The sequence below is a fragment of the Bufo bufo genome, chromosome 5 (assembly GCF_905171765.1).
Source record: "Bufo bufo chromosome 5, aBufBuf1.1, whole genome shotgun sequence".
NCBI lineage: Eukaryota > Metazoa > Chordata > Amphibia > Anura > Bufonidae > Bufo > Bufo bufo.
In genome coordinates this window covers 174,120,725-174,145,353 of record NC_053393.1, presented here as the reverse complement: position 1 = coordinate 174,145,353, position 24,629 = coordinate 174,120,725, and the positions used below count along the sequence as shown (strand labels likewise).

General features: G+C 47.3%; 1 protein-coding gene across 2 annotated transcripts in view; it reads left to right on the top strand.

Moving 5' to 3' along the window:
* Positions 1-5,116: 5,116 nt before the first annotated feature.
* PPP4R1 (protein phosphatase 4 regulatory subunit 1) overlaps positions 5,117-24,629 on the top strand; it is a 59,897-nt gene continuing 40,384 nt past the window's right edge. Inside the window, exons 1-6 of one of the 2 annotated variants that reach the window (XM_040432930.1) lie at positions 5,117-5,348; positions 8,327-8,371; positions 13,998-14,082; positions 15,120-15,226; positions 16,585-16,727; positions 17,049-17,195. In XM_040432930.1, coding sequence (XP_040288864.1) covers positions 5,342-5,348; positions 8,327-8,371; positions 13,998-14,082; positions 15,120-15,226; positions 16,585-16,727; positions 17,049-17,195 — 534 coding nt within the window. In that variant the 5' untranslated portion in view covers positions 5,117-5,341. Of the gene's footprint in view, positions 5,349-8,326; positions 8,372-13,946; positions 14,083-15,119; positions 15,227-16,584; positions 16,728-17,048; positions 17,196-24,629 lie in introns of both variants that reach the window. The other variant, XM_040432929.1, reaches the window with a different exon arrangement.

Here is a 24,629-nt window from a genome sequence, read left to right as displayed (position 1 = left end):
TGCTATTATGTTATACAACAAAAAAATAACTTTTTTTTTTTTGCATTGCTGCATTTTGACACCCATAACTTTTTTTTTATTTCTCCATCTATCGAGCTGTATTTTTGCGTGGCTAACTGTAGACAGAAAGCTAAAGCCTCATCCACACGTCCATGCTCAAATCCGTGTGCAAGTGGTCAGTGATGCATCCGTGAAGCTGTCCGTGAAGGATCCGTGTTAGGACACTGAACAGCTGAAAAATAATTTTCATAGAATCTCTTTTTAATGATCCGTGAAGCACAGATGCAACACGGATGGTTTTCACTGACCCATAGACTATAATGGGCGTGGTGGATCCGTGAACATGGACAAAATAGAGCATGCATCCGTGGTAAAAACACGAATCCATGGACCGTGCTAAAACACTGTGAATACACACATTAAAATGAATGGGGATGTGTGCTGTCCGTGGAGAACACGTACAGCACACATCCGTTAAACACTGACGTGTGAATGAGGCTTAATACATATTGCTGGTGTATTCACAGGCACCAGTAATATGTATCAGCTACAGTGCCTTGCAAAAGTGTTTACCCCCCTTGACTTTGTTCGCATTTTGTTACATTACAGCCTTAAGTTCAATGTTTTGTTAATCTGAATTTTATGTGATGGATCAGAACACAATAGTCTAAGTCGGTGAAGTAAAATGAGAAAAATATATAAATAAAGCTATTGTTTAGAAATTGAAACTTGGCATGTGCATATGTATTCAACCCCTTTGTTAGGAAGCCCATATAAAGCTCTGGTGCAACCAATTACCTTCAGAAGTCACATAATTATTGAAATGATGTCCACCTGTGTACAGTCGTGGCCAAAAGTTTTAAGAATGACACAAATATTAGTTTTCACAAAGTTTGCTGCTAAACTGCTTTTAGATCTTTGTTTCAGTTGTTTCTGTGATGTAGTGAAATATAATTACACGCACTTCATACGTTTCAAAGGCTTTTATCGACAATTACATGACATTTATGCAAAGAGTCAGTATTTGCAGTGTTGGCCCTTCTTTTTCAGGACCTCTGCAATTCGACTGGGCATGCTCTCAATCAACTTCCGGGCCAATTCCTGACTGATTGCAACCCATTCTTTCATAATCACTTCTTGGAGTTTGTCAGAATTAGTGGGTTTTTGTTTGTCCAGCCGCCTCTTGAGGATTGACCACAAGTTCTCAATGGGATTAAGATCTGGGGAGTTTCCAGGCCATGGACCCAAAATGTCAACGATTGTTGGAAGAAGTTGCTGTTGGAGGGTGTTTTGGTACCATTCTTTATTCATGGCTGTGTTTTTGGGCAAAATTGTGAGTGAGCCCACTCCCTTGGATGAGAAGCAGCCCCACACATGAATGGTCTCAGGATGCTTTACTGTTGGCATGACACAGGACTGATGGTAGCGCTCACCTTTTCTTCTCCGGACAAGCCTTTTTCCAGATGCCCCAAACAATCGGAAAGAGGCTTCATCGGAGAATATGACTTTGCCCCAGTCCTCAGCAGTCCATTCACCATACTTTCTGCAGAAGATCAATCTGTCCCTGATGTTTTTTTTTGGAGAGAAGTGGCTTCTTTGCTGCCCTTCTTGGCACCAGGCCATCTTCCAAAAGTCTTCGCCTCACTGTGCGTGCAGATGCGCTCACACCTGCCTGCTGCCATTCCTGAGCAAGCTCTGCACTGGTGGCACTCCGATCCCGCAGCTGAATCCTCTTTAGGAGACGATCCTGGCGCTTGCTGGACTTTCTTGGACGCCCTGAAGCCTTCTTAACAAGAATTGAACCCCTTTCCTTGAAGCTCTTGATGATCCTATAAATTGTTGATTGAGGTGCAATCTTAGTAGCCACAATATCCTTGCCTGTGAAGCCATTTTTATGCAACGGAATGATGGCTGCACGCGTTTCTTTGCAGGTCACCATGGTTAACAATGGAAGAACAATGATTTCAAGCATCACCTCCTTTTAACATGTCAAGTCTGCCATTTTAACCCAATCAGCCTGACATAATAATCTCCAGCCTTGTGCTCGTCAACATTCTCACCTGAGTTAACAAGACGATTACTGAAATGATCTCAGCAGGTCCTTTAATGACAGCAATGAAATGCAGTGGAAAGTTTTTTTTAGGATTAAGTTAATTTTCATGGCAAAGAAGGACTATGCAATTCATCTGATCACTCTTCATAACATTCTGGAGTATATGCAAATTGCTATTATAAAAACTTAAGCAGCAACTTTTCCAATTTCCAATATTTATGTAATTCTCAAAACTTTTGGCCACGACTGTACAAGCTAAGTGTCACATGATCTGTCATTACATATACCCACCTTTTTTGAAAGGCCCCAGAGGCTGCAACACCTAAGCAAGAGGCATCACTAACAAAACACTGCTGTGAAGACCAAGGAACTCTCCAAACAAGTAAGGGACAATGTTGTTGATAAGTACAAATCAGGGGTAGGTTATAGAAAAATATCCAAATCTTTGATGACCCCCAGGAGCACCAAACATACATAGGACGACAATAAGCTGTACGCTCCACAGAGTTGGGCTTTATGGCAGAGTGGCCAGAATAAAGCCATTACTTTCAGCTAAAAACAAAAAGGCAAGTTGTGAGTTTGCGAAAAGGTATGTGGAATGTATGGAGGAAGGTGCTCTGGTCTGATGAGACTAAAATTGAACTTTTCGGCCATCAAAGAAAACGCTATGTCTGGCGCAAACCCAACACATCACCCAAAGAACACCATCCCCACAGTGAAACATGGTGGTGGCAGCATCATGCTGTGGGGATGTTTTTCAGCAGCTGGGACTGGGAAACTGGTCAGAGTTGAGGGTAAGATGGATGGTGCTAAAAACAGGGATATTCTTGAGCAAAACCTTTACCACTCTGTGCGTGATTTGAGGCTAGAATGGAGGTTCACCTTCCAGCAGAACAATGACCACAAACACACTGCTAAAGCAACACGAGTGGTTTAAAGGGACACTGACAGGCCAAATCAGCATATATAGTTAGATATATCACATTACAGGTCTTATACAGTCTTTTAAAAGCATATAAGTATCCCCCCTGTCCACCTTATAAAGAGCGAAATATAAAGTTTTATAACCTGCTTCTCTGGTCAGCAATCTGCCCAAGGGGCGGCGTTTCATGTGAAAATGCGCCCAGCCAGCCTTCCCAACTGCCGTTCTTAAGCCCCGCCCAGCTCATCATTATTCACTTTGCTGGGCGGCGGCTAGAACTCTCCCCAGTCCCGATCCTGCGCAATTCAATCCTCCGGGCATCGTTCATGCCCAATCTTCTGCGCCCCGACGTGCCGTTAGATAGCGCCTGCGTACACACACCAGCAGCTGCCTCGAAAACGCAGGCTGGTGTGTGTACGCAGGCGCGATCTAACGGCACGGCGGGGCGCAGAAGATTGGGAATGAACGATGCCCGGAGGATTGAATTGCGCAGGATCGGGACTGGGGAGAGTTGTAGCCGCCGCCCAGCGAAGTGAATAATGATGAGCTGGGCGGGGCTTAAGAACAGCAGTTGGGAAGGCTGGCTGGGCGCATTTTCACATGAAACGCTGCCCCTTGGGCAGATTGCTGACCAGAGAAGCAGGTTATAAAACTTTATATTTCGCTCTTTATAAGGTGGACAGGGGGGATAGTTATATGCTTTTAAAAGACTGTATAAGACCTGTAATGTCATATATCTAACTATATATGCTGTTTTGGCCTGTCAGTGTCCCTTTAAGGGAAAACATGTAAATGTGTTGGAATGGCCTAGTCAAAGCCCAGATCTCAATCCAATAGAAAATCAGTGGTCAGACTTAAAGCTTGCTCTTCACAAGCGCAAACCATCCAACTTGAAGCAGCTGGAGCAGGTCTGCGAGGAGGAATGGGCAAAAATCCCAGTGGTAAGATGTGGCAACTGCTCATAGAGACTTATCCAAAGCGACTTGGAGCTGTGATTGCCACAAAAGGTGGCTCTACAAAGTATTGACTTTAGGGGGCTGAATCTTCAAAGTTGTGGGCATGTTCTGTAAATTAAATGATGCAAATCCTCAAACAATCCATGTTAATTCCAGGTTGTGATGCACCAGAACATGAAAAAAGTCAAGGGGGTGAATACTTTTGCAAGGCACTGTATACAAGCAAGGAAACCTCTAGTAAGGTGCAGCAAGAGTTCGGGCATTGCTGGACGGTACCTGAATGCCCGCCGACCCCATTAACTATAAGGGTACGGCTACACTGGTTGTACGACAGCGGTCGTAGTCAGGATCATCAGAGGGTAGTAGATGAAATAAATAACGTTGCATTATAAGTCACCACTGTGCCGAGACCCATGAATCACAAACAAAAACCTAGCAGTTTCAGGGGTTGCAGTCACGGCACGCGTGCGACTGGAGCTGCAACCCTATTCATTTCTATGGGATCAACGCTACACTGAGATCCTGGCCGCGACAGCTCTCGTGCACCCAGTGTCACCGTACCCTTATTTCTTGCTAAAAGAAAATATTTTTATTTAATTTAATTTTTTGATCTTTGACATGAATATAAAATCCTGAAATGAACTGGAGAATATTTTGAGAAGTTTTGGAGCAGATACGCTCCAAAAAAAAAAACTTCCCGTGAAGATCTCAGCGCATGGGCCCCCACCACAATAGGCCTTTCAGGGCAGGGGGGCTCCCCGCCACATAAGGCCTCTCAGGGGCAGGGGGCTACCCGCCACATAAGGATAAGGCCTCTCAGGGGCAGGGGGCTACCCGCCACAATAGGCCTCTCAGCGCATGGGCCCCCACCACAATAGGCCTCTCAGGGCATGGGGGGACCCACCACAATAGGCCTCTCAGCGCATGGGCCCCCACCACAATAGGCCTCTCAGGGCAGGAGGCCCCCGCCACATAAGGCCTCTCAGGGCAGGGGTCCCCCGACACATAAGGCCTCTCAGGGCAGGGGGGTAGGGCCACCACAATAGGCCTCTCAGGGCAGGGGGGCTCCCCGCCACATAAGGCCTCTCAGGGCATTGGAGGCCCGCGCCACATAAGGCCTCTCAGGGCAGGGGCCCCGACGTGACGGGAAGCAGAGGCGTGTTATGAGGTGTGTGCTCAGGAAGGGGAGGCGCGGGGGATGTGCTCACAGGAAGAGGCGGCGCGCTGTGTCCGGATGAGCTGGGTGATGTGTGTGTGATCCGGGGAGCTGCTGGAGAGCCGGGACGTAGCGGGGACACCCCCCCCCTCATCGAGCGCACACCCCCCGGTACGGCCGCTGCTCACACCCGGGTGACAGGCGGAGACTGTTCGGCCGCAGACTCCATGTAGCGGCGCAGCCTGGGGCACAAGATGGCGGGTGAGAGGCACGGCGCCGTGTGCGTGTCACTGTGTGCGGGAGAGTGTGTGCGGGATGTCTGCTGTCACCGGTCAGTGTGGAGGAGCCTGGATCCTAGAATCATATGGGAAAGCTGGGTGCTGCTGGTGGACGCGCATGCCCAGACTGGTGGCTTAGAGATGAGCTGCTGCCAAAATACACCTGGGACGCTTATCTTAGATGTGTTTGAGGGCGGTAGATTCTAGGGGCAGAGCTGTAGGAATTGGTGCTCCTTCAGCAGGAGATCTATCCCTGTATAATATGGTGGACAGCGAGGGACCACCATGGAGGTAGTAGTCCTTTTCTCCACGGAAGGTTTGTGTCCTCCACCGTAACATATGGAAAATGACAGCTATCAGATCTATAAAGTCTCATTCACATGTCAGTGTTCCATGTACATGTGTATCACAGACCACCTTTTCACGGATTAGAGCGCGGACACGGAGGTGTGAATGAGGCTTAAGACTGTTTTGTTGGCCATCAGATGATTGTCGTTCAGTGGAAAGCTATTCCTCCGCAGGCACATGCATGCTCGGCCTGGTAATGGGGGGCTGCCTCATCTCTCTTGAGAACAGATGGGCCGCCAAGCTGGGATCCTACATGCCGGACTATTCTTTCCCTAACCCCTCTGCATTTGGGGGAGAGTTGGGACATAATGGGTGGTCATGGGTTCAGCGGGGGTTGTCCAGCTTTTACAAGGCCAACACTAGCTGAGCAGCCGGGGTCTTGCGCTCTGCCGATCAGCTGTTTGGGTGTAACTCTGTAGTCGGGGCTGGAACTACACTGCCCCGCCTGCTGTGTCATGGAGGGCGCTGGTTACTACAGTGCTACTCCCATTGAAGTGAATGGGAGCTCTGTCCATTACACAGTTGACGGTGCAGTGTCCTGGTGACAAAGATACGCCTGCTGATCGTTGGGCAGAGTGTCGGACCCCCGCTGCTCAGCTAGGGTTGGCCTAGTAAAAGCTGGACAACCCCCCTTTAATGCTGTAGATTGCCAACTTTAGGAATGAAACAAGGGCAAATATATAATAGTCCTTGTGCCCAGCATCTGTTGCCCATTGTGCCAGCTTCTCTGGTGCACATCCCTTAACGCGCTCCGCCAGCTTGGACATTTTATTTTTTGTCATCGTTAATTTGCTCCTGGTCTAAGCCATGTTGAGTCACATTTGGTCGTCTAAACTAGGGATGAGCGAATCGACTTCGGATGAAACATTCAAAGTCGATTTGCATAAAACAGTATTAGAATGTATTGGCTCCTATGAGCCGAAGTTATTCATAAATTAATTTCTACTGTTATAAACCTTTTACCGAATTCTGTTTCAATTCCAAGTGGTACCTTGGAACCGAACCTGAGTTCGGTGAAGGGATTTTAACAGTAGGAATACATTTCTGAAGTTATTACCCAAAGTCTCGCGAGACTTCGCAAAGTAATAATAACTTCGGCTCCTAGGAGCCAATACATTCTAATACAGTACGGAGCGCTCGCTCCGTACAGTATTCTAACGAAGTTTTATGTGAATTGATCTCGGATGTTTCATCCCTAGTCTAAACGTAGACAAGCTCCAATGTAAAACTGAGGTAGTAGACCTATGGCTCATCCTGTCGCACAGTGACTGGGATTGGCGATAGTGCCATTATCGGTTGTTTAACCCCTCAGCGACCACTTTTTATATGAGAGGTTTGAGAGATGCAAAAAAATACCTAGGACGTCCTTGTGCATTCTGTATTTTGCGGAATGGAACAGCTGGCCCCTAATAGGACAGTACTATCCTTTTTCATAATGCGGACAATGATAGGATATGTTCTATTTTTTTGCAGAATGGACACGGAGTCACTTTTGTTTTTTTTGCGGACCCTTTGGAATGAATGGTTCCACATACGGTCCGCAAAAAAACCAGAACGGATACGGAAAGTACACACGTTCGTGTGCATGAGCCCTAAATCGTGGAGCTCTGAGTTCTGTGACAGCCTGGGGCCTTGTGAAGGCTGCCAGTGCTGTCATAGCGAGCTGCTTTCTAAGCCGAGCCTGAGGCACGCTTCACGGGCAGCCTGTCAGAATCCCGTAGACGAGCAGTGTAATGAAGAGGAAGCAGAACGCACATGAAGCGACGCCCACAGCTGATCAGCTTTTCTTTCTTCTTCTTTTTTTTTTTTTTTAAGCCTTTTTATTGGGATGGCTTTTTTTTTTTTTGTCAGTATTAGGCTACATGCACATGGCCGTTGTGTGTTTTTGCGGATCCGTAAAACACGGATTGCGCCCCTGCACGTTTCGCAATTTGCGGAACGGCACGGACAGCCTTTAATATAACAGCAAAGCACAGACAAGAATAGGACTTTTTTTTTTTTTGCGGTGCCACGGAACGGAGCAACGGATGCGGATAGCACACAGAGTGCTGTCTCTTTTGCGGCCCCATTAAAGTGAATGGGTCCGCATCCAAGCCGCCAAAACTGCAGCTCGGATGCGGACCAAGACAACGGCCGTGTGCATGAGGCCTTATCCAGACGTTTCCTTCACTATAGACAAGTCTAAAAATGCTCCACTACCAAAAATGCAGTGTTTTCTTAATGTGACGTCTGGCAGTGGTGGTTGTTGCTCCACACGTGACAAAAAGATTTTCTGTAAAGAAATGTAGTGTGAAACTCTCTGCATCAAGGGCTGGTCTCCAGACTGTGCAGATGAGAGATTTTCCACTTTAGTCGCAGTGTAGACGTATGACGGGTGCATCTTGTGTACACAGGCCGTTCCTTCAGGGCAGAAAGCACAGATTCATCTTGCCCATTGTTCCACAGTCATAATAATAAAGGGACGCTTTTTGTGTCTCGTCCCTTTTCTGATGGTTTCCCTTTTATTAGTGGATGACAGTCTCTGTACGCATGAAGTTTGCTTTTCGCTTTTATACTCTATGCAGTACATTATCAGCAGGAGTCTAATACACTGAGTATTTGTGTTTCTTGTAGATTTGTCGCTGCTGCAAGATGATGTCCAGGAAGAAATAGATGGATGTAAGTAATGGACACGTGGCTTCTCTTTCATGCATATAAACTATGTAAGGTTTCCTTTTGTATGCGTAGTTTGCTATAAGCTTACCTATCCATGTGAATAAGTACCCAATACAGGTAAGCAGAGTATTCAATTATGCTTAGGCCTTATGCACACTGGTATTTTAAGGGGGTTCTCCAGGATTGTCATCAACTATTAGGATAGGTCATCAATAACAGATCAGCACACCACTGATCAGCTTTTCAGCAATAGTTCTAGCACCTTAACTACACAGCTCTGTCCATGGTATAGCGATCAGAACTGGTTACATCGGCACAATTGTTCGCTTTAATGGCGCAGTGCTGCAGTAACAACCTCTGTCCACTACATACTGGATAAAGATGTGTGGTTCTAGCTCTATGGCTACTCGGAAACAGCCCAACAGCAGGGGGTGCCAGTGAGTTGGATCCCCACCGATCAGGTACTGATGGCCTATTCTAAGAACAGGCCATCAGTATAAAAATCGTGGAGAAACCCTTTAAACTGCCATTCTGTCTGCTTTACTGTGTGCCTGTGTTGTAGAGCACAAGTGTCCTAAACGTTGTGGATTTTCCTCGTCGTATAGGCAATTACAGTAGTAGCAACATCACTGAGATGTTAAGAAATCTGATTCACACGCTGCAAAAACGTTCCACAACAAAATCCGCATGGATCTTTACCTTGTGGTGGGGATTTTAACCAGTTTGTGGCATCCGTTGTACATGTATGGTGGAAGTCTGCCTGCATTGCCCTTGATTGAAGAAGTTTGGGGACACATTACACCTACAGGAGCTGTTATTCTAAATTCGTAATCATTAAAGGGGTTTTCCGAGTGTTTCCGAACTTCATCGGGTTCAGGTGGGTTGGGAAAACGGAATTCGTAGACGGAATGCAAAACGGAAGCCTTTAAGAGGCATTTAGTTTTGATCCGTCGTAATAGAAGTCTATGGCCAAGCATAATGGATCTGTCTGGTTTCCGTAATGCAGAACTTTGTTTTCCTTCCTGCGTAACGGAAACCAGACGGATCAATTATGCTTGGCCATAGACTTCTATTACGACAGATCAAAACGAAATGCCTCTTAAAGGCTTCCGTTTTGCATTCCGCCCATGAATTTCGTTTTCCCAACCCACCTGAATCCGGTGAAGTTCAGGTTCACTCATCCCTATTGATGACCTATCTTCAGGATAGGTCATCAGTATGTGATCCTTGGGGGGGGTCCGACTCCCAGCACCTCGACCGATCAGCTGTTTGAAGAGGCTGTAGCAAGTTCTTCTACGCCTTTAGGCACCCTGCTTTGTGCACTGGGGTAAAGTCATGCTGGAACAGAAACTGTTCCCACAAAGTTGGCAGCGTAGAAATGACCAAAATTTCTTGATATGCTGAAGCATTTAAGGGAGTTTTCCATTAAGACAACTTATCCCCTATCCACCAGGTATTGTCCGCATTCCTTCCTGACAATCGCTTGCTTGTCAGTGGAGAAGAAAGTTGCATTTTTAGGCCACGGTCCCCTCCACAGTATGGGGAGGAACGATCACCAATGCCATCGTTCATCCCCATACAGAAAAGATGCTGTTTAGACAGAGATGGCGCAATCTGCTGCCGGCAAACAATGATTTAAGTGACGATATAAAAGATCCAGAGCATTTAGCTCGTTCATCGTGTAATCGGTGGCACCCTTAAAAGGTACATTATTGCTAATCAGCATTCGTATGAACACTCCTTAGCGATGATCAGGCAGTGTACAGTATAGTACTACAGGATACGTTTCTGATCTACATGAATATGACCGTGGGGGGGCCTGTGCTCACTGTTTGAGCATGTGTGACTGCTGCTTCATTTAAATTGGGGAGCATGGACCGCCATTCTCATGATTGACAGGCGCCCCCAACAGTCTCACCCCTGACCATTTTGGTTAGGGGGGGATAAGTTGTCTTAATGGGATTACATTTAAGATCACGTTTCCCTGGAATAAAAGGGCCTAGGCCATCCCCTAAACAACAATCCCACACTCTACAGTTGGCATAATGCATTCAGGCAGGTAACCTTCTCCTGACATTTGCCAAACCCACCCTTGTTTATCTGACTGCCAGATAGAGAAGCGTGATTCATCGCCCACAGAACGTGTTTTCTCAGCTCCAGAGCCCAGTGGCAGCGTGCTTTATACCACTCCCTCTGACGCTTGGTGATGTAAGGCTTGCATGCAGCAGCTCGGACATGAAAACCCGTGCCATGAGGCTCCCGGAACAGTTTTTGTGTTGATGTTAATGCCAGGAGGTTTGGATCTCTGCAGTGTTGGTGACATGATGCACTCAGTGACCCCTCTCTGTAACGTTTCGTGGTCTACCACTTCATAGCTGAGTTGCTGTGGTTCCTAAACTCTTCCACTTTGCAATAATACCACTGACAGCTCATTGTGGAATATCTAGGAGGGAAGAACTTCCATGAACTGGCTTGTTGCAGCGGCCGCATCCAGGACCACACTGGAATTCAGTGAGCTCTTTAGAACGACCAAATGTCTGTAAAGGCTGCAAGCTGCATGGCTATGTACTGGATTTTATACACCTGTGGCAATGGGACTGAATGAGACTCCTAAATTCGATGATTAACCCTTTCTCTCTGTCTGCATTTGGGGACTTAGGGTATGTTCAGACAGGGTATTTCCCCCCCTATTCTTGAGGGATTCAGCTGCTTGCCCATTACTTTGTAAGATCCGTGTTCAGCTCCACAAAGTCTGAATATGGCTATACACTTCTGCAGCTTCTCCTGAGCATGCGAGTGTCTGGCCAAAACCCAATGCACAGTATCTCAGTGCATTTGGTATGCCTATAAGGTCACCTGATTTTTAAAAAAAATCAGTGAGAGTCGCACTTTAATATGCCCTGCAGGAGGACATAGTAACTGTATGGAGGTTGCACAGTGAAGCTTTCTTCACATCAGTTTCTGCCCTGCTGTTCCATCATAAGAACAGAAGAACTGATTGGAGGCCAAGGATCAATTCAGCACATGATTGACCCCAATGGGGTCCAGAGGACCATGTTGACTATTATAAAGTCTGTCGGGTTCCTATCATGGGGCAGTCATTTTACTGGACAAATTAAAGCAGCATACATTTTAGGCCTCATGCAGACTGATGAGCCACAGACGGATCCAGACCCATTCACCTTGTGGTGCGGCGAGATGAAGAGAAACCCCATGGAAGTACTCCGTAGTGCTTCGATGGGGTTCCGTACCTCCATTCTGGATGGCGGACCCATTTAAGTGAATAAGTCCACATCCGTTATGTGATGCACAAACGGCTGTTGCCCATATATTGTGGACCCACTGTCCTTTCCTGGCAAGACTTTTTTTTTCTTCTCCACTTTAATGGTATAACAGGGGATGACTCCACCGCTGAATTTCTCTCAAGAAAATCCACTGCTTCAAAAACCTCCTGAAATGGGCTGGTTTCTACGATGGCATGTCTGCAGAATTTACATGCTGCAGATTGAAAACTCGGCGCAAGTCAGTTTACGCTGCACTTTTGTTTCTGCGATTCCTGAAAGGCCTCATTCACACTACCAGATTTTTCATCCATGTGCAATTTTTTTGAAGCGAGCCCACTGACCCATTCTTTTCTATGGGGACATGCACACGGCAGTGTTTTTTGTGGACCCATATATTAGTTTGTCCTGTTCTGATCCGCTTTGCCGATGAGCATAGCCCTTTCTATTGATGGATGTGCGTAAAAACATGGAATGCACACTGAAGGCATCCATATTTTGCGGATCTGTTTGCAGACTGAAATACGGACACGGTCGTGCGCAGGGGGCCTAAGTCTCATCCACTTTGCTGGTGCTGTAAGATGTGGCAGATTTACCACACTCCACAGCGGTTACATCCCGTGTGAATGTACTCTAATGGAAGATTATGTCCATTTGACAGATTAATGCATCTGCTTTTATCTCTTTCCCACCCATCTAAAATGTGAACAAGCGCCTAAAACCATTTACACCCCGCATATGCAATGGAAGAGCACATTTAATGGGGAACGTCTCCTTTCTTTTGACTTGGTTTAGGCCTTGTTCACATCTGTGTTGGATTCCTTTTTCGTCATCCGAACAGAAAAATGGCTGCCAGCCAAAGGCTGATCCGGTACATGACCGACACCAAAGGAATCTGTGACGCAATGCCCGACGCAGATGTGAATGAAGCCTTACTTTTCCAGTAATTCGTCACAAAGTAGTTAACTTTTCAGGTTTGCTGCCAGGGCAATTGCATGCAGTTCATGGTTGGGTTGCAATGGCCAGAGCTGCTGCTGGGTGAATAGAGGGGATGTCGTGAGGATAGGGGCTGATTCTGTGACAACCCCTGTAGTGTCCGGTGCGTGGACTCTTCACAGTGACGCTTGCATTCTTATGGAGGCCATACGCATTAAGCAGCAGAAAGTTGGTGACCAATGGTTTTGCAGACACAGCCGTACACATTCTACTCCATGTTGGCCATTACAGTAATTTAAACTCGCGAAGAATGTGCTGTCTGCATCTTTTGTGGCCCCATTGAAGTGAACGGGTCCGCATCCAACCCGCAAAAAATGCGGATCAGATGTAGACCAAACATACGTTGATGTGCTTGAGGTCTAAATGTACTAAAATCCAGTCTCCATGTTTCTCTGTGGCCTGAAATACAGAGCTGACAGGTGATGTATCTTTTGCATGAGATAACAAAAACACTGGACCCTGCCCATGAGCAAGGGCTCATTCAGTCGGCAGTATGTGTTTTGCTGTCCGCAAAACACTGATACCGGCCCGTGTGCGTTCCGCACATGGCTGTCACTCTCATAGAAAATGCCTATTCTTGTCCGCAATTGCGAACAAGAATAGGGCATGCTCAATTTTTTTTTTTTTTGCGGGGCCGCGGAACGGAACAACGGATGCAGACAGCACACAGTGTGCTGTCCACATCTTTTGCGGCCCCATTGAAATGAATGGGTCCGCACCCGTTCCGCAAAAATGCGGAACAAATTATATGGCCGTCTGAATGAGCTCCAACAGATTGCTTTAAAAAAAAGCATAATTGTTTGTAATACCTATTTGAATGCCATCATCTTTTATATTGCTTTAATGTACCATGATGGGGGTGTCTGCTCTTCAGAAATGTCTCCTTTAGTAATTACTTGTATTGCCAATAAAATAACAATTCACAAGTATTTTATCTTCTATCTCTAGTTTGAGCCGTTACTCTTATAAATTGATAGTATAGTTACTGTTCCCCTTGTCGGTGGGGCATTTCCATGTGCAGTCTGATATGGTCCAGACACGGCTAACTGTCCCTCTGTATAAAGAAAAAAAGCAATTGACAAGTGCATTGTTTGGTAGTATTTTTTTGCACGATATCTGTGATCCCATCAATTGTTGAAAGCAAGCCTAACAGAATTCCTCAAAATGTGTTGCTTTTCAGGTGATAGTGGCACGGGTGGTCTGTATCTGACTGGAGAACAGACCACAGAAGTGCAACAACCAGTGTTTGGTAGTTTAATATATCTTGATTTTTCAAGCCATGTTTCTGATGTTTCTGCTAGTTGGTGTGGATGACTACAGCTCAGAGTCTGATGTGATTATTCTACCTTCAGCCTTGGACTTTGTCTCACAAGATGAAATGTTGACCCCTCTTGGAAGACTGGACAAGTACGCTGCAAGTGAAAATATATTTAACAGGTAAGTACATAGACTTGTAGTTTTTATCTTTGTGTTGGACTATGTTAGTACGTCTTATAGCAAAAAACACAAAACGCAAAACCTGCTTGTAACTCGTGCGGCTTTCTTTTACGCTTGTTTAGTAGTATTTTCTGTTACGCTGTGTGTACCCCTAATAAAGGCTATAACTCGGCACAAGATAAGTAGTACTTCAGGAATTTGTGGCTAATCTAAAACCTTTTGGTCTTTACTCATTGCCTTTCCAATGGGCAGCAGGCCTCGTCTATAAGGCTACTTTCACACTAGCGTTTTTGCCCTAATGCATTCTGAATGGAAAAGGATCCGCTCAGAATGCATCAGTTTGCCTCCACTCTGGAGGCGGACACCAAAACGGATCCGTCCTGGCAGACAATGTAAGTCAATGGGGACGGATCCGTTTTTCTCTGGAACAATAGAAAACAGATCCGTCCCCCATTGACTTTCAGTGGTGTTCAAGACGGATCCATCATGGCTATAGAAGACGTAATACAACCAGATCTGTTCATGACGGATGCAGGCGGTTGTATTGTTGTAACTGAAGCGTTTTTGCCGATCCCTGACGGAAATATCCTTAGAGATGCACAGATTTGTCGAGCTGTTTAGTTGAAAGTGTTTGGTTTTTTTTTTGTTGTTTTTTTTTATAGTAGACATTGAAATGTTTTCTCCTACTTTAGAAATTGTGTTAGTAGCTATTAAAGACCAAAGCAAATGTGGGGCTTGTTAGATTGTGAAGTTTTATATAGCCAAAAAAGAAAATGTTCCTCTCCAGCCAGCTGATTCCCCCGGTCTTGTGCCAAGAAAACAGGCCTCCTCTTTCCTTTCTCTTCGTGTAGTCCTCATGTGCACTGAATTTTAATGTGAGACTGTGGAAGGCTTGTAGTGGCAAACAATGTTGGTTCTGTCCATAATTTCATATCTGCACAAATGATTTCGTCTCTTATTTTTGTATTGTAATATGAGCTGTTGTTTTTCCTATTTTGCCTTTAAACAAATGTCAGTTGTCCTTGTTTGTGATGCAGACAAATGGTTGCGCGAAGTTTACTGGACACCTTAAAAGAAGTCAGCGATGATGAGAAAGATTGTATTGCTGTGCTAGAGAGGGTTACAAAACTTTCCGAAGATTCTGGTATGTACTCATTTTTATAATGGGAACTGACGTGTCCCTGCAATGTATGTGATGCTTGGATGCATCTTCTATCTGTCACAATCAACTTTAAAGAGAACCTTTCATGGGTCCAGACATTATGAAATAACTTAGCAGGTTATGTAGGGCATAGTGCAGGGATGTAATATCGCTTACTAGTTTTTCTGGGCGCCGCTCTATTCGCCCGCTGTGCCCCAGTTCACTTTCCCCTCCTGTTATGCTAATGAATAGAATCGGTACAGGGAGGAGGAGACTGTCCGATCATCAATGGTTGTAGCGCTGTCCAATCACAGCGGAGGGCATCACAGCCAGGGAGAAAAAAATACTCACCTTCTCCCTGGCTGACGCTCTCTGCTGCGATTGGACAGCGCTACAACCAGGGAGAAGTAGACTCCCACAGAGAAACCAGGCAGTTTCCTCCTCCCTGTACCGATGCTATTCATTAGCATACCAGGAGGGAAAAGTGAACGGGAGCACAGCAGCAAACTAATAAGCGATATTACATCCCTGCACTATGCCCTACATAACCTGCTAGTTATTTCATAATGTCTGGATCCATGAAAGGTCCTCTTTAAAGGGGTTGTCCAGTGTCTGTCAGACATTGGTGGCCACTAGTGTCTCAGATGAGACAACCCCTTTATGTGATGGCCTAGATTCTGATAGTCCCCTACTAGCTGATCGGTGGGGGTCTGACACTCCACACCACCACTGATCAGCTGGTTTGTGTAGCTCCATCATCATCCAAGACCAGCAAAGTTGTAACAGCGGGCACTCGCCGCCATGTGGCTGCTCCCAGTGAAGTAATTGCGAGAAGTGCTGTAGTAGCAAGCTCCTGCCACTACAACGTCAACAGTGTTATGTAACTCTGGTGCGGACTTATGTCAGTGGAGTTGGGGGGGTGGGATGTAGGACCCCTGCTTATTAGCTAGTTATGGCTTATTCTGAGGATAGGTCATCACTTAAAGGCATTGTCTCATCTGAGGCATTGGTGGCCTTTCTCTAGCAAATGCCACCAATGTCATATAGGTGCTGGTCCCGGAGGTGGGACCCTCTCCTATATCTAAAATGGGGCTGCCATAGTGAATGAGAGCAAACTGCGCAAGTGCAGCCACCCTCCATTCAATTTTATGGAAGTTCCGAAAAAAGCTGAATGCTGGCTCGGCTGTTTCCAGCAGTCCCATAGAGGTGAATGGAAAGGTGGCTACTCAAGGGTACTTTAGGGCCCCATTCTAGAGAGATGCCACCAATATCTGACGCAAACTTTTTTTTTTTTTTCCTTTTTTTTTAAAGACAACTCCTTTAAGCAATACTGAGCATGACCTGTCTTCTTTTCTGTGCAGAACCCACAGTACGTGCTGAACTCATGGAACAAGTGCCTCACCTTGCAATGTTCTGCCAAGAAAACAGGCCATCAATTCCCCACGCTTTCTCCAAATATCTTTTACCCATTGTAGTGAGGTATCTCGCTGACCAGAATAACCAGGTTTGAGTTTTTTTCATTGAATTGTACATAGAAATATTTAAAATTGTGCAGTGCCCAATATAATATCTCAGGCCATAGGCCTGTGGTTTAAAAGTGTGGCTTGGAGATGTAGTTCCACGATTTCCATACTTCCCAAACATCATTGATAACTGGGTTTTTATTCAGTGACCGTGCCAAAAGCTGGTTACACTTCAGAACTCTCTACTACAACATGTGGTTACCGGCTCCTAACTTTTTATTTTCATCAGCTTTTTTTTTTAGCAGTATAGACTAACAATTTCTGGAAATTCAAAAAATATTTATGTAATATAACTGTTTCAGGTAAGGAAGACAAGTCAAGCAGCTTTGCTGGTGTTACTGGAGCAGGAACTGATAGAAAGGTCAGATGTGGAGAGTAAAGTATGTCCGGTGCTCATTGATCTCACTGCCCCAGACAGCAACGATGACGTCAAGACTGAAGCTGTAGCGGTGAGTCTGAAGATTGTCTTTCTTGTATTTCTTAGGCTTGTTTCACACTAGCATTTACAGATCCGGTAGCCTGTTCCAGTCGGGAACAGGCTGCCAAATCCGTCACTGCCAGATGCTGCCGCAGTGCTGTCCGGCCCGATTAACAGTAATATGGTCCGGCGGTGATCCGGCTGAAACTCTGCATAGATGCCGAGAATTAGCCGGACAAACAGCTCTGCACGCAGCAGTTTTTGTCCAGCCGATTCCCGGCATCCTATGCCGAAACAGCCTGCCGGAAAGCTGTGTCATTAGGGTAAAACCTGCCCAGTTTCAATAGTTATTGTCAAACACTAGATGGCTGTGCCAGAATTTTGGTCTATTTGAAAGACTTCCTTCCTTGATAGCAGCAAATAGGTTTCTTTTTGTGTATTATCTATACTAGGGTTGCAGCTATCGATTATTTTAGTAATTAAGTATTCTACAGATTAATCCGACAGTTAATAGAGTAATAAGAAAAAACATATTAAAACTTTTTTTTACAGAAACTCATCAGCGCCCCTGCCATCAGTCCCCCCCAGTTCCCCTCCAATCCAATTAGTTCCTCCAGCAATGCCACCAGCTTCCCCATGTCATCAGTTGCTTCCCCTCCCAGTGTAATCAGCCCCCCCCCCCCCCCCCAATGCCACCAGCTGCCCCCACTACCATCAGTTCCCCCACTCCGCCCTCCTAGCCATCAGTGCCCAGCTGTAGCCCCAGTGAACTAAAATACTTACCTTTCCTGTAGGGGTGCTGCTGACACTCCAGAAATCTTCCATCCTCTTTTTCACACGATGCACTATCCTTATTAGTCCTGATGATGTGTGTACGTCAGGATCCAGTGCAGCACTGTGCGGGCAGGCGGGCAAGCTCTTCACTCACACTCTCAGGGCTCCAGATGGCGACCAAAATGGTCACCAATGCGACTTAGAATTTACAAATGGCGACAAGACTTTTTAGTCTTGTCGCCATTTGTGACTAGACCCGCCGCCGCAGCTCTGCCATTGAATACAGCGGCGGGGCACCGGAGATGATAGTTCTCTGCCCCGCCGCCGATGTTCTTCTCAGCAGCGCAGTGGAGGCGTCTCTCTCCCCCCCCCCCTCCCCCCTGTGCTGCTGCTGCCGCCGCCAATAAGAAGAGAGACCGGAGACAGAGGGGAGGGGCTGTGGCCACTGCGCTACCAATGAAGATAACTGACCTGTTAATACAAATACAGGAGGCGGGTGCTGGAATCACATAGCCGGCACCCGACGTCTATGACAGGGTGCGGTACTTGAGGGGTTAACTGCAGCGGATCGCAGCTCCCTGTCATAGAGGTCGGGTGCCGGCTATTTGATTCCGGCACCTGCCTCCTGTATTTGTATTAACAGGTCAGTTATCTTCATTGGTGGCGCAGTGCGCCCCCCCCCCCCCAACACCCCAGTATAATAAACATTGGTGGTGCAGTGCCAATGAGGGTTAAAAAAAATATATATATGAACTCCCCTCCTCCAATTGTTCGCGTAGCTGCCGGTCTCCTGTTCTTTCTTCAGGACCCGTCAAAGGACCTGTGGTGATGTCACTGAGCTCATCACATGGTCCATTACCATGGTGATGGATCATGTGATGAGCGCAGTGACGTCACCACAGGTCCTTTTCCTCACAGATGAAGACAGAAGAGATGCTGGCTGCGCGAACAAGTGGATTGAGGTGAGTTAAATTATTTTTATTTATTTTTTAACCCCTCCAGCTCTATTTATCTACACAACCTTGAACCCAAACCTGAACTTCTGTGAAGAAGTTTGGGTCTGGGTACCGCAGTCAGTTTTTTTTTATCACGCGCGTGCAAAACACATTGCACCGTAGCATGCTGCGGTTTTATCTTTTGCCTGATCAGTCAAAATGACAGAACTGAAGACATCCTGATGCATCCTGAACGGATTACTCTCCATTCAGAATGCATGGGGATATGCCTGATCAGTTCTTTTCCGGTATAGAGCCCCTGTGACGGAACTCTATGCCGGAAAAGAAAAACGCTAGTGGGAAAGTACCCTAAAATATTAAGTTTAAATCCCCCCTTTCCCAATTTTACATAGAAAATATATAAACAATAAATAAATAAACATATTACATAGCGCTGCGTCCGAAAAGTCCAAACAATAAATTATTAAAAAATATCTCCTATTCAGTGAGCGCTGTAACAGAAATAAATAAAATCCATGCGATTCGCCATTTTTTTGTCACCTTGTCACCCCAAAAAATAGGATAGGACTGTTCTATTATGGGCCGAACGTTTCATAAAATGCGAAATGCACGCAGCTTTTTTTTTTTTTTTTTTTTTTTCGCGTGGTATTGAGTATCGCAATACTTTTTTATGGTGACAAAAGCAAATCAAAATTTTGGTATTGAATCAACCCTACGCCGATCTGATTGGCGTATCGTCACGATACCAAAATTTTGATTTGGTTTCGATTTGGCTCCTAAATTTTTCAGTTCAGGAGCCAATGGCTACTAGGTATTTTTTATTTTTTTTGTCAGGAGCACGGACTCTGTGGTCACATGGCACAAACGAATCATCAATGCAAAAAATTTGCATCGAGGATTTTTTGTGTTTAGTTTATCGATTTTAATTTGAGTAATCGTTTCAGCCCTAATCTATACATAACTTACCAGCTGCAACTTTCCCGATTATATGTACGATGCATGAATTAATCCAAATGTAGACTATTGAACTTTAAGGGGCTATTCTGGTTAGAAGAAATCATCCCACTGCTTAAAGAGAAGCTAGATCGGTGGATGGTCTGACTACTGGGACCTCAACCAGTCACTAGTACAGGGGACCATTGTGTGAATGGAGTGATGGTTGAGCATGCACGTTACCACTCTGGTCATCTCCGCGAGACTGCTGGAGATAGCGGAGCGCTGTAGTGTCTCTCAGGCAGTCCCTTAGATTTTCATATGTTTGTTGTTCAATCAATTTTATTAAAGATGAAAGCACAAATAGATAAGACATCATGTCCATTTACATTGCAGAATGCACATCAAAGTATTGTTCGTTTAGGCTACTGAACGTGGTTTGTAAGACATATTCAGAATAGCATCCCGCAATCCCAGGAATAATTGACCCGTAGTACACATACAGTCGTGGCCAAAAGTTTTGAGAATGACACAAATATTAGTTTTCACAAAGTTTGCTGCTAAACTGCTTTTAGATCTTTGTTTCAGTTGTTTCTGTGATGTAGTGAAATATAATTACACGCACTTCATACGTTTCAAAAGCTTTTATCGACAATTACATGACATTTGTGCAAAGAGTCTGTATTTGCAGTGTTGGCCCTTCTTTTTCAGGACCTCTGCAATTCGACTGGGCATGCTCTCAATCAACTTCTGGGCCAATTCCTGACTGATAGCAACCCATTCTTTCATAATCACTTCTTGGAGTTTGTCAGAATTAGTGGGTTTTTGTTTGTCCACCCGCCTCTTGAGGATTGACCACAAGTTCTCAATGGGATTAAGATCTGGGGAGTTTTCAGGCAATGGACCCAAAATGTCAACGTTTTTGTCCCCGAACCACTTAGTTATCACTTTTGCCTTATGGCACGGTGCTCCATCGTGCTGGAAAATGCATTGTTCTTCACCAAACTGTTGGATTGTTGGAAGAAGTTGCTGTTGGAGGGTGTTTTGGTACCATTCTTTATTCATGGCTGTGTTTTTGGGCAAAATTGTGAGTGAGCCCACTCCCTTGGATAAGAAGCAACCCCACACATGAATGGTCTCAGGATGCTTTACTGTTGGCATGACACAGGACTGATGGTAGGGCTCACCTTTTCTCGTACTTTTTTCCATTGGGGGACACAGACCATGGGGTATAACTTAGAGATATTAGTAGGAGGGACACTATGCAAATGAAAGAGCTCCTCCTCCTCGGGCTATACCCCCCGACTCCACCAGGAGGAACTCAGTCTTTGCTTAGTATCTGGTGAAGGAGGTTGACACTTTCATTCGTCTCCCTTTTGTTATTTTTCTTCCAGCTGGGGACGCAGGTCGGCATTGCGCCTTCCTGGTCCCCCATGGAGTGCCCGCCGCCGTTTGTTGGACGTTGTCAGGCTGCCTCCATTATCCCCCCCAAGAAGGCAAGTGGATCCGGGCTCGACCTGTCAGCTCCGGCATCCCACCAGCTCCTGGGTCGCCTGCTGCCACCCTCCTCCAGAGCACTGCACTCCTGAGCAAGGAGTCAGATGTCTGAAGAGGTGCATCCCTGCTGGTCCTGGAGTCGAGGGAGAAGATCTGCAGGAGCAGATAAGTATGAAGCTGCACCTCTGTGTGTCGTCCCCCTCCCTCCCTCTCTGCTCTGAGACCTATGGGCCTCCTGGGTGAATGGGGATCTAGGTGGCATTGTTGTTCTGTCTGGGGCGCAAGGGTCATGGAGGCACTTAACTGGGCATGCGTCTCTGGATGTCCCTGCTCCTTTTCTGCCGGCATATCATGTCTCTGAGCACTTCCCCCTCCGGTCTCCGCTTCTCTGGGCTTGCCATCCCCCTTGCTGGGGACGCCTTACTTTAGTTTTTTCCACGCTGAGCGGCGCCGGGGGCCATTTTCTTTCCCTTCTTTACACAGTGAGCTCTTTTCCAGCTCCTATGATGCGACCGGGGGCGGAGCCTAATCGCGGCCGGGGCGGAGCCTAATCGAACTCCGGCTCCTTCCTGCTGCTGCTAAGAAGCTCTTACACTGAACGGCTGCTCCCCCGCTCCTCTCTGGATGCCTGAGCGGTAGGATTTTTTCTCTCTGTACTGATTCCAGTCACTTTTGTGAAGAGACCATCATGCCTGAGACGAAGTCCGGTAAGACCTCTTCTCAGACCCCAATGGGGTCCTGTTGGAGTGTCTGCTCCCACTTTCGGTCACTGGTGCCTGTGCCTCCTGCCCTGCCTCTGGACAGAATCACCTTTCTCCCCCTTCTCTTGCCCAGTCCAGCCCCCCCCCCCCCGGTCACTGCGGAGCCTGCGGCCCCCGCTTGGGCATCTGCCATGTCCAGCGCGGCCGCTGATTTGGCCCTGTTCGCCAAGGCAGCCATGTCTTTCATAGAACGTATGTCCGTTTCCAATCCTGCGGCGCCAACCACTCCGTCCCCTCACAGTGGTTCCTGCAGAGGACGCCTGACTACTAAGAGGCAGCGTGAGCGACAGCATCCCTCCTCGGATGACTCCGCTTCTCACCCTCGGCTAGAAGCTTGCTCAGACTCCTCTCCCCCTCCCCCTTAGGGAGCGCAGGTCTGAAAGGGAATTGTCCGGCTTGGACGAGGTCACGGAGCGGGACCTTCCGCCAAAGCTCTCCACCATGGTGGCTGATCTAGTAGCGGCTGTCCGTGACACCTTTAATCTCCAAGGGGATTCTCCTCCTTCCACTAGGAGGGAGTTCGCCCTTTTTCCTCCCAAAAAACCAGAGGCTGCTGTCTTTCCGGTCCATGAGGAATTTTCCGCTGTCATAGCCAGGGCATGGACCCGTTCTAATCAGAAGTTTTCCGCCACAAAACGCATGGATACTCTCTATCCTTTCCCGGCGGACAGCGTGGAGAAGTGGTCTTCTCCTCCTAGGGTGGACCCCCCGGTAGCCAGGTTGGCCAAAAACACGGCCCTCCCTGTCCTGGACGGCTCCTCTCTGCAGGACGCTGTGGACAGGCGCCTAGATTCTCTGGCAAAATCCATATTCTCACTGGCGGGCACGTCCCTGCGACCTGCCTTTGCCTCGGCATGGGTGGCCAGAGCTCTCTCAATGTGGCTGCAGCGCAATCACCAAGACCTGGCGGACCAAGGTGCGTCGGCGGACACGCTGGATTTGATTCTCCAGATGTCTCAGGCCTCCAAATTCCTCTGTGAGGCTTCCATGGACATTGGTCCCTTTTTTGCCCGCGTTTCGGCCCTCTCGGTCATTCAACGCAGGGAGGTCTGGTTGAAGGTATGGGATGCTGACGCTTCCTCCAAGCGTTCCCTTGCGTACCTCCCCTTTGAGGGTTCCAGACTTTTTGGGGCTCAACGGGATGAGTTCATCTCTGCCGCTACTAGGGGCAAAAGCACTCGCCTTCCCCAGGCTAGGGCTAAGCACCCTTTCGGGCGAGGACTTCCGGTTCTCGGTACCAGTCCTTTCGCCGCTTCTCTGCGAACAAGTCGTCGCCTGCTTCCTCTGCAGGAGGGTCACAGGACTCCCGCAAGCAGCCCTCTTTCAAACCCCAGCCTACCTGGCGCCCGAGGACACAGTCGACCCGCCCTTCCGCTCCCAAGCAATCTTCTGCATGAAGTGGCGCCCCCACCCCTCGTGGTGGGGGGCCGCCTGCTTTCTTATCAGCAGATTTGGACTCATGTTCAGGACGCATGGGCTCTAGAGATTGTAACGTCTGGTTACAAGATGGAGTTCGCGTCCAGACCACCGGAACGTTTTTTCTCCCTCCGCTCCGTTATTATTTATTTTCTTCCAGGGGAGTTCCTCGCGTCCGTGGACATCCATGGCGCTTATCTGCATGTTCCGATCGCAGAATCTCACCAACGATTCCTGCGCTTCGCCATTGGGGCTCGTCACTCTGTTTGTCGCCCTTCCTTTCGGGTTGGCAACCGCCCCTCGGGTCTTTACCAAGATCCTGGCACCGATCATGGCGCTTCTTCGTACCAGGGGCATTCCTTTGCTGCCCTATCTGGACGATATCCTGATAAAAGCCCCCTCGCTTCCGCAGGCCGAGGACAGTGTCCGGATCACTGTTCAGACTCTGGAACAGTTCGGCTGGATAATCAATTTTCCAAAGTCCTCTCTGCTCCCATCCCAGAAGCTCCCCTTCCTGGGAATGGTTTTTGGACACCTTGTCCGCCAGAGTGTTCCTGCCACCCTCCAAGTCCTCCCAGATCCAGGGGGCAGTGTCGAATCTACTGCGATCCCAGTTCCTCTCCATACGGGAATGCATGCGGGTCCTGGGTCTTATGGTGGCCTCTTTCGAAGCCGTTCCATATGCCCAGTTTCACACTCGCTTGTTACAACAGGAGATCCTTTCCCTCTGGGACAAAAACCTCTCGGGGTCTAGACGATCGCATCCGCTTGTCTCAGCGGGTTTTGGCAGCTCTCCGTTGGTGGCTATCCCCATTGAACCTGAGGTCGGGGAGATCCTTTCTCCTGGACGGTCGTCACCACCGATGCCAGCCTCCTGGGTTGGGGCGGCGTTCTCCAGTCTCGCACGGTTCAAGGGATTTTGGTCGGCGGCAGAGTCTCGCCTTCCAATCAACATTCTGGAACTGAGGGTGATCTCTCTCTATCTCTCTATCTCTATCTCACATCAACCATCAGGGCGGGACCCGCAGCCGGATGGTGATGCAGGAGGTGACGAGAATTCTGACGTGGGCGGAGACGCACGTTCCAGTGTTGTCAGCAGTTTACATTCCAGGAGTGGACAACTGGACA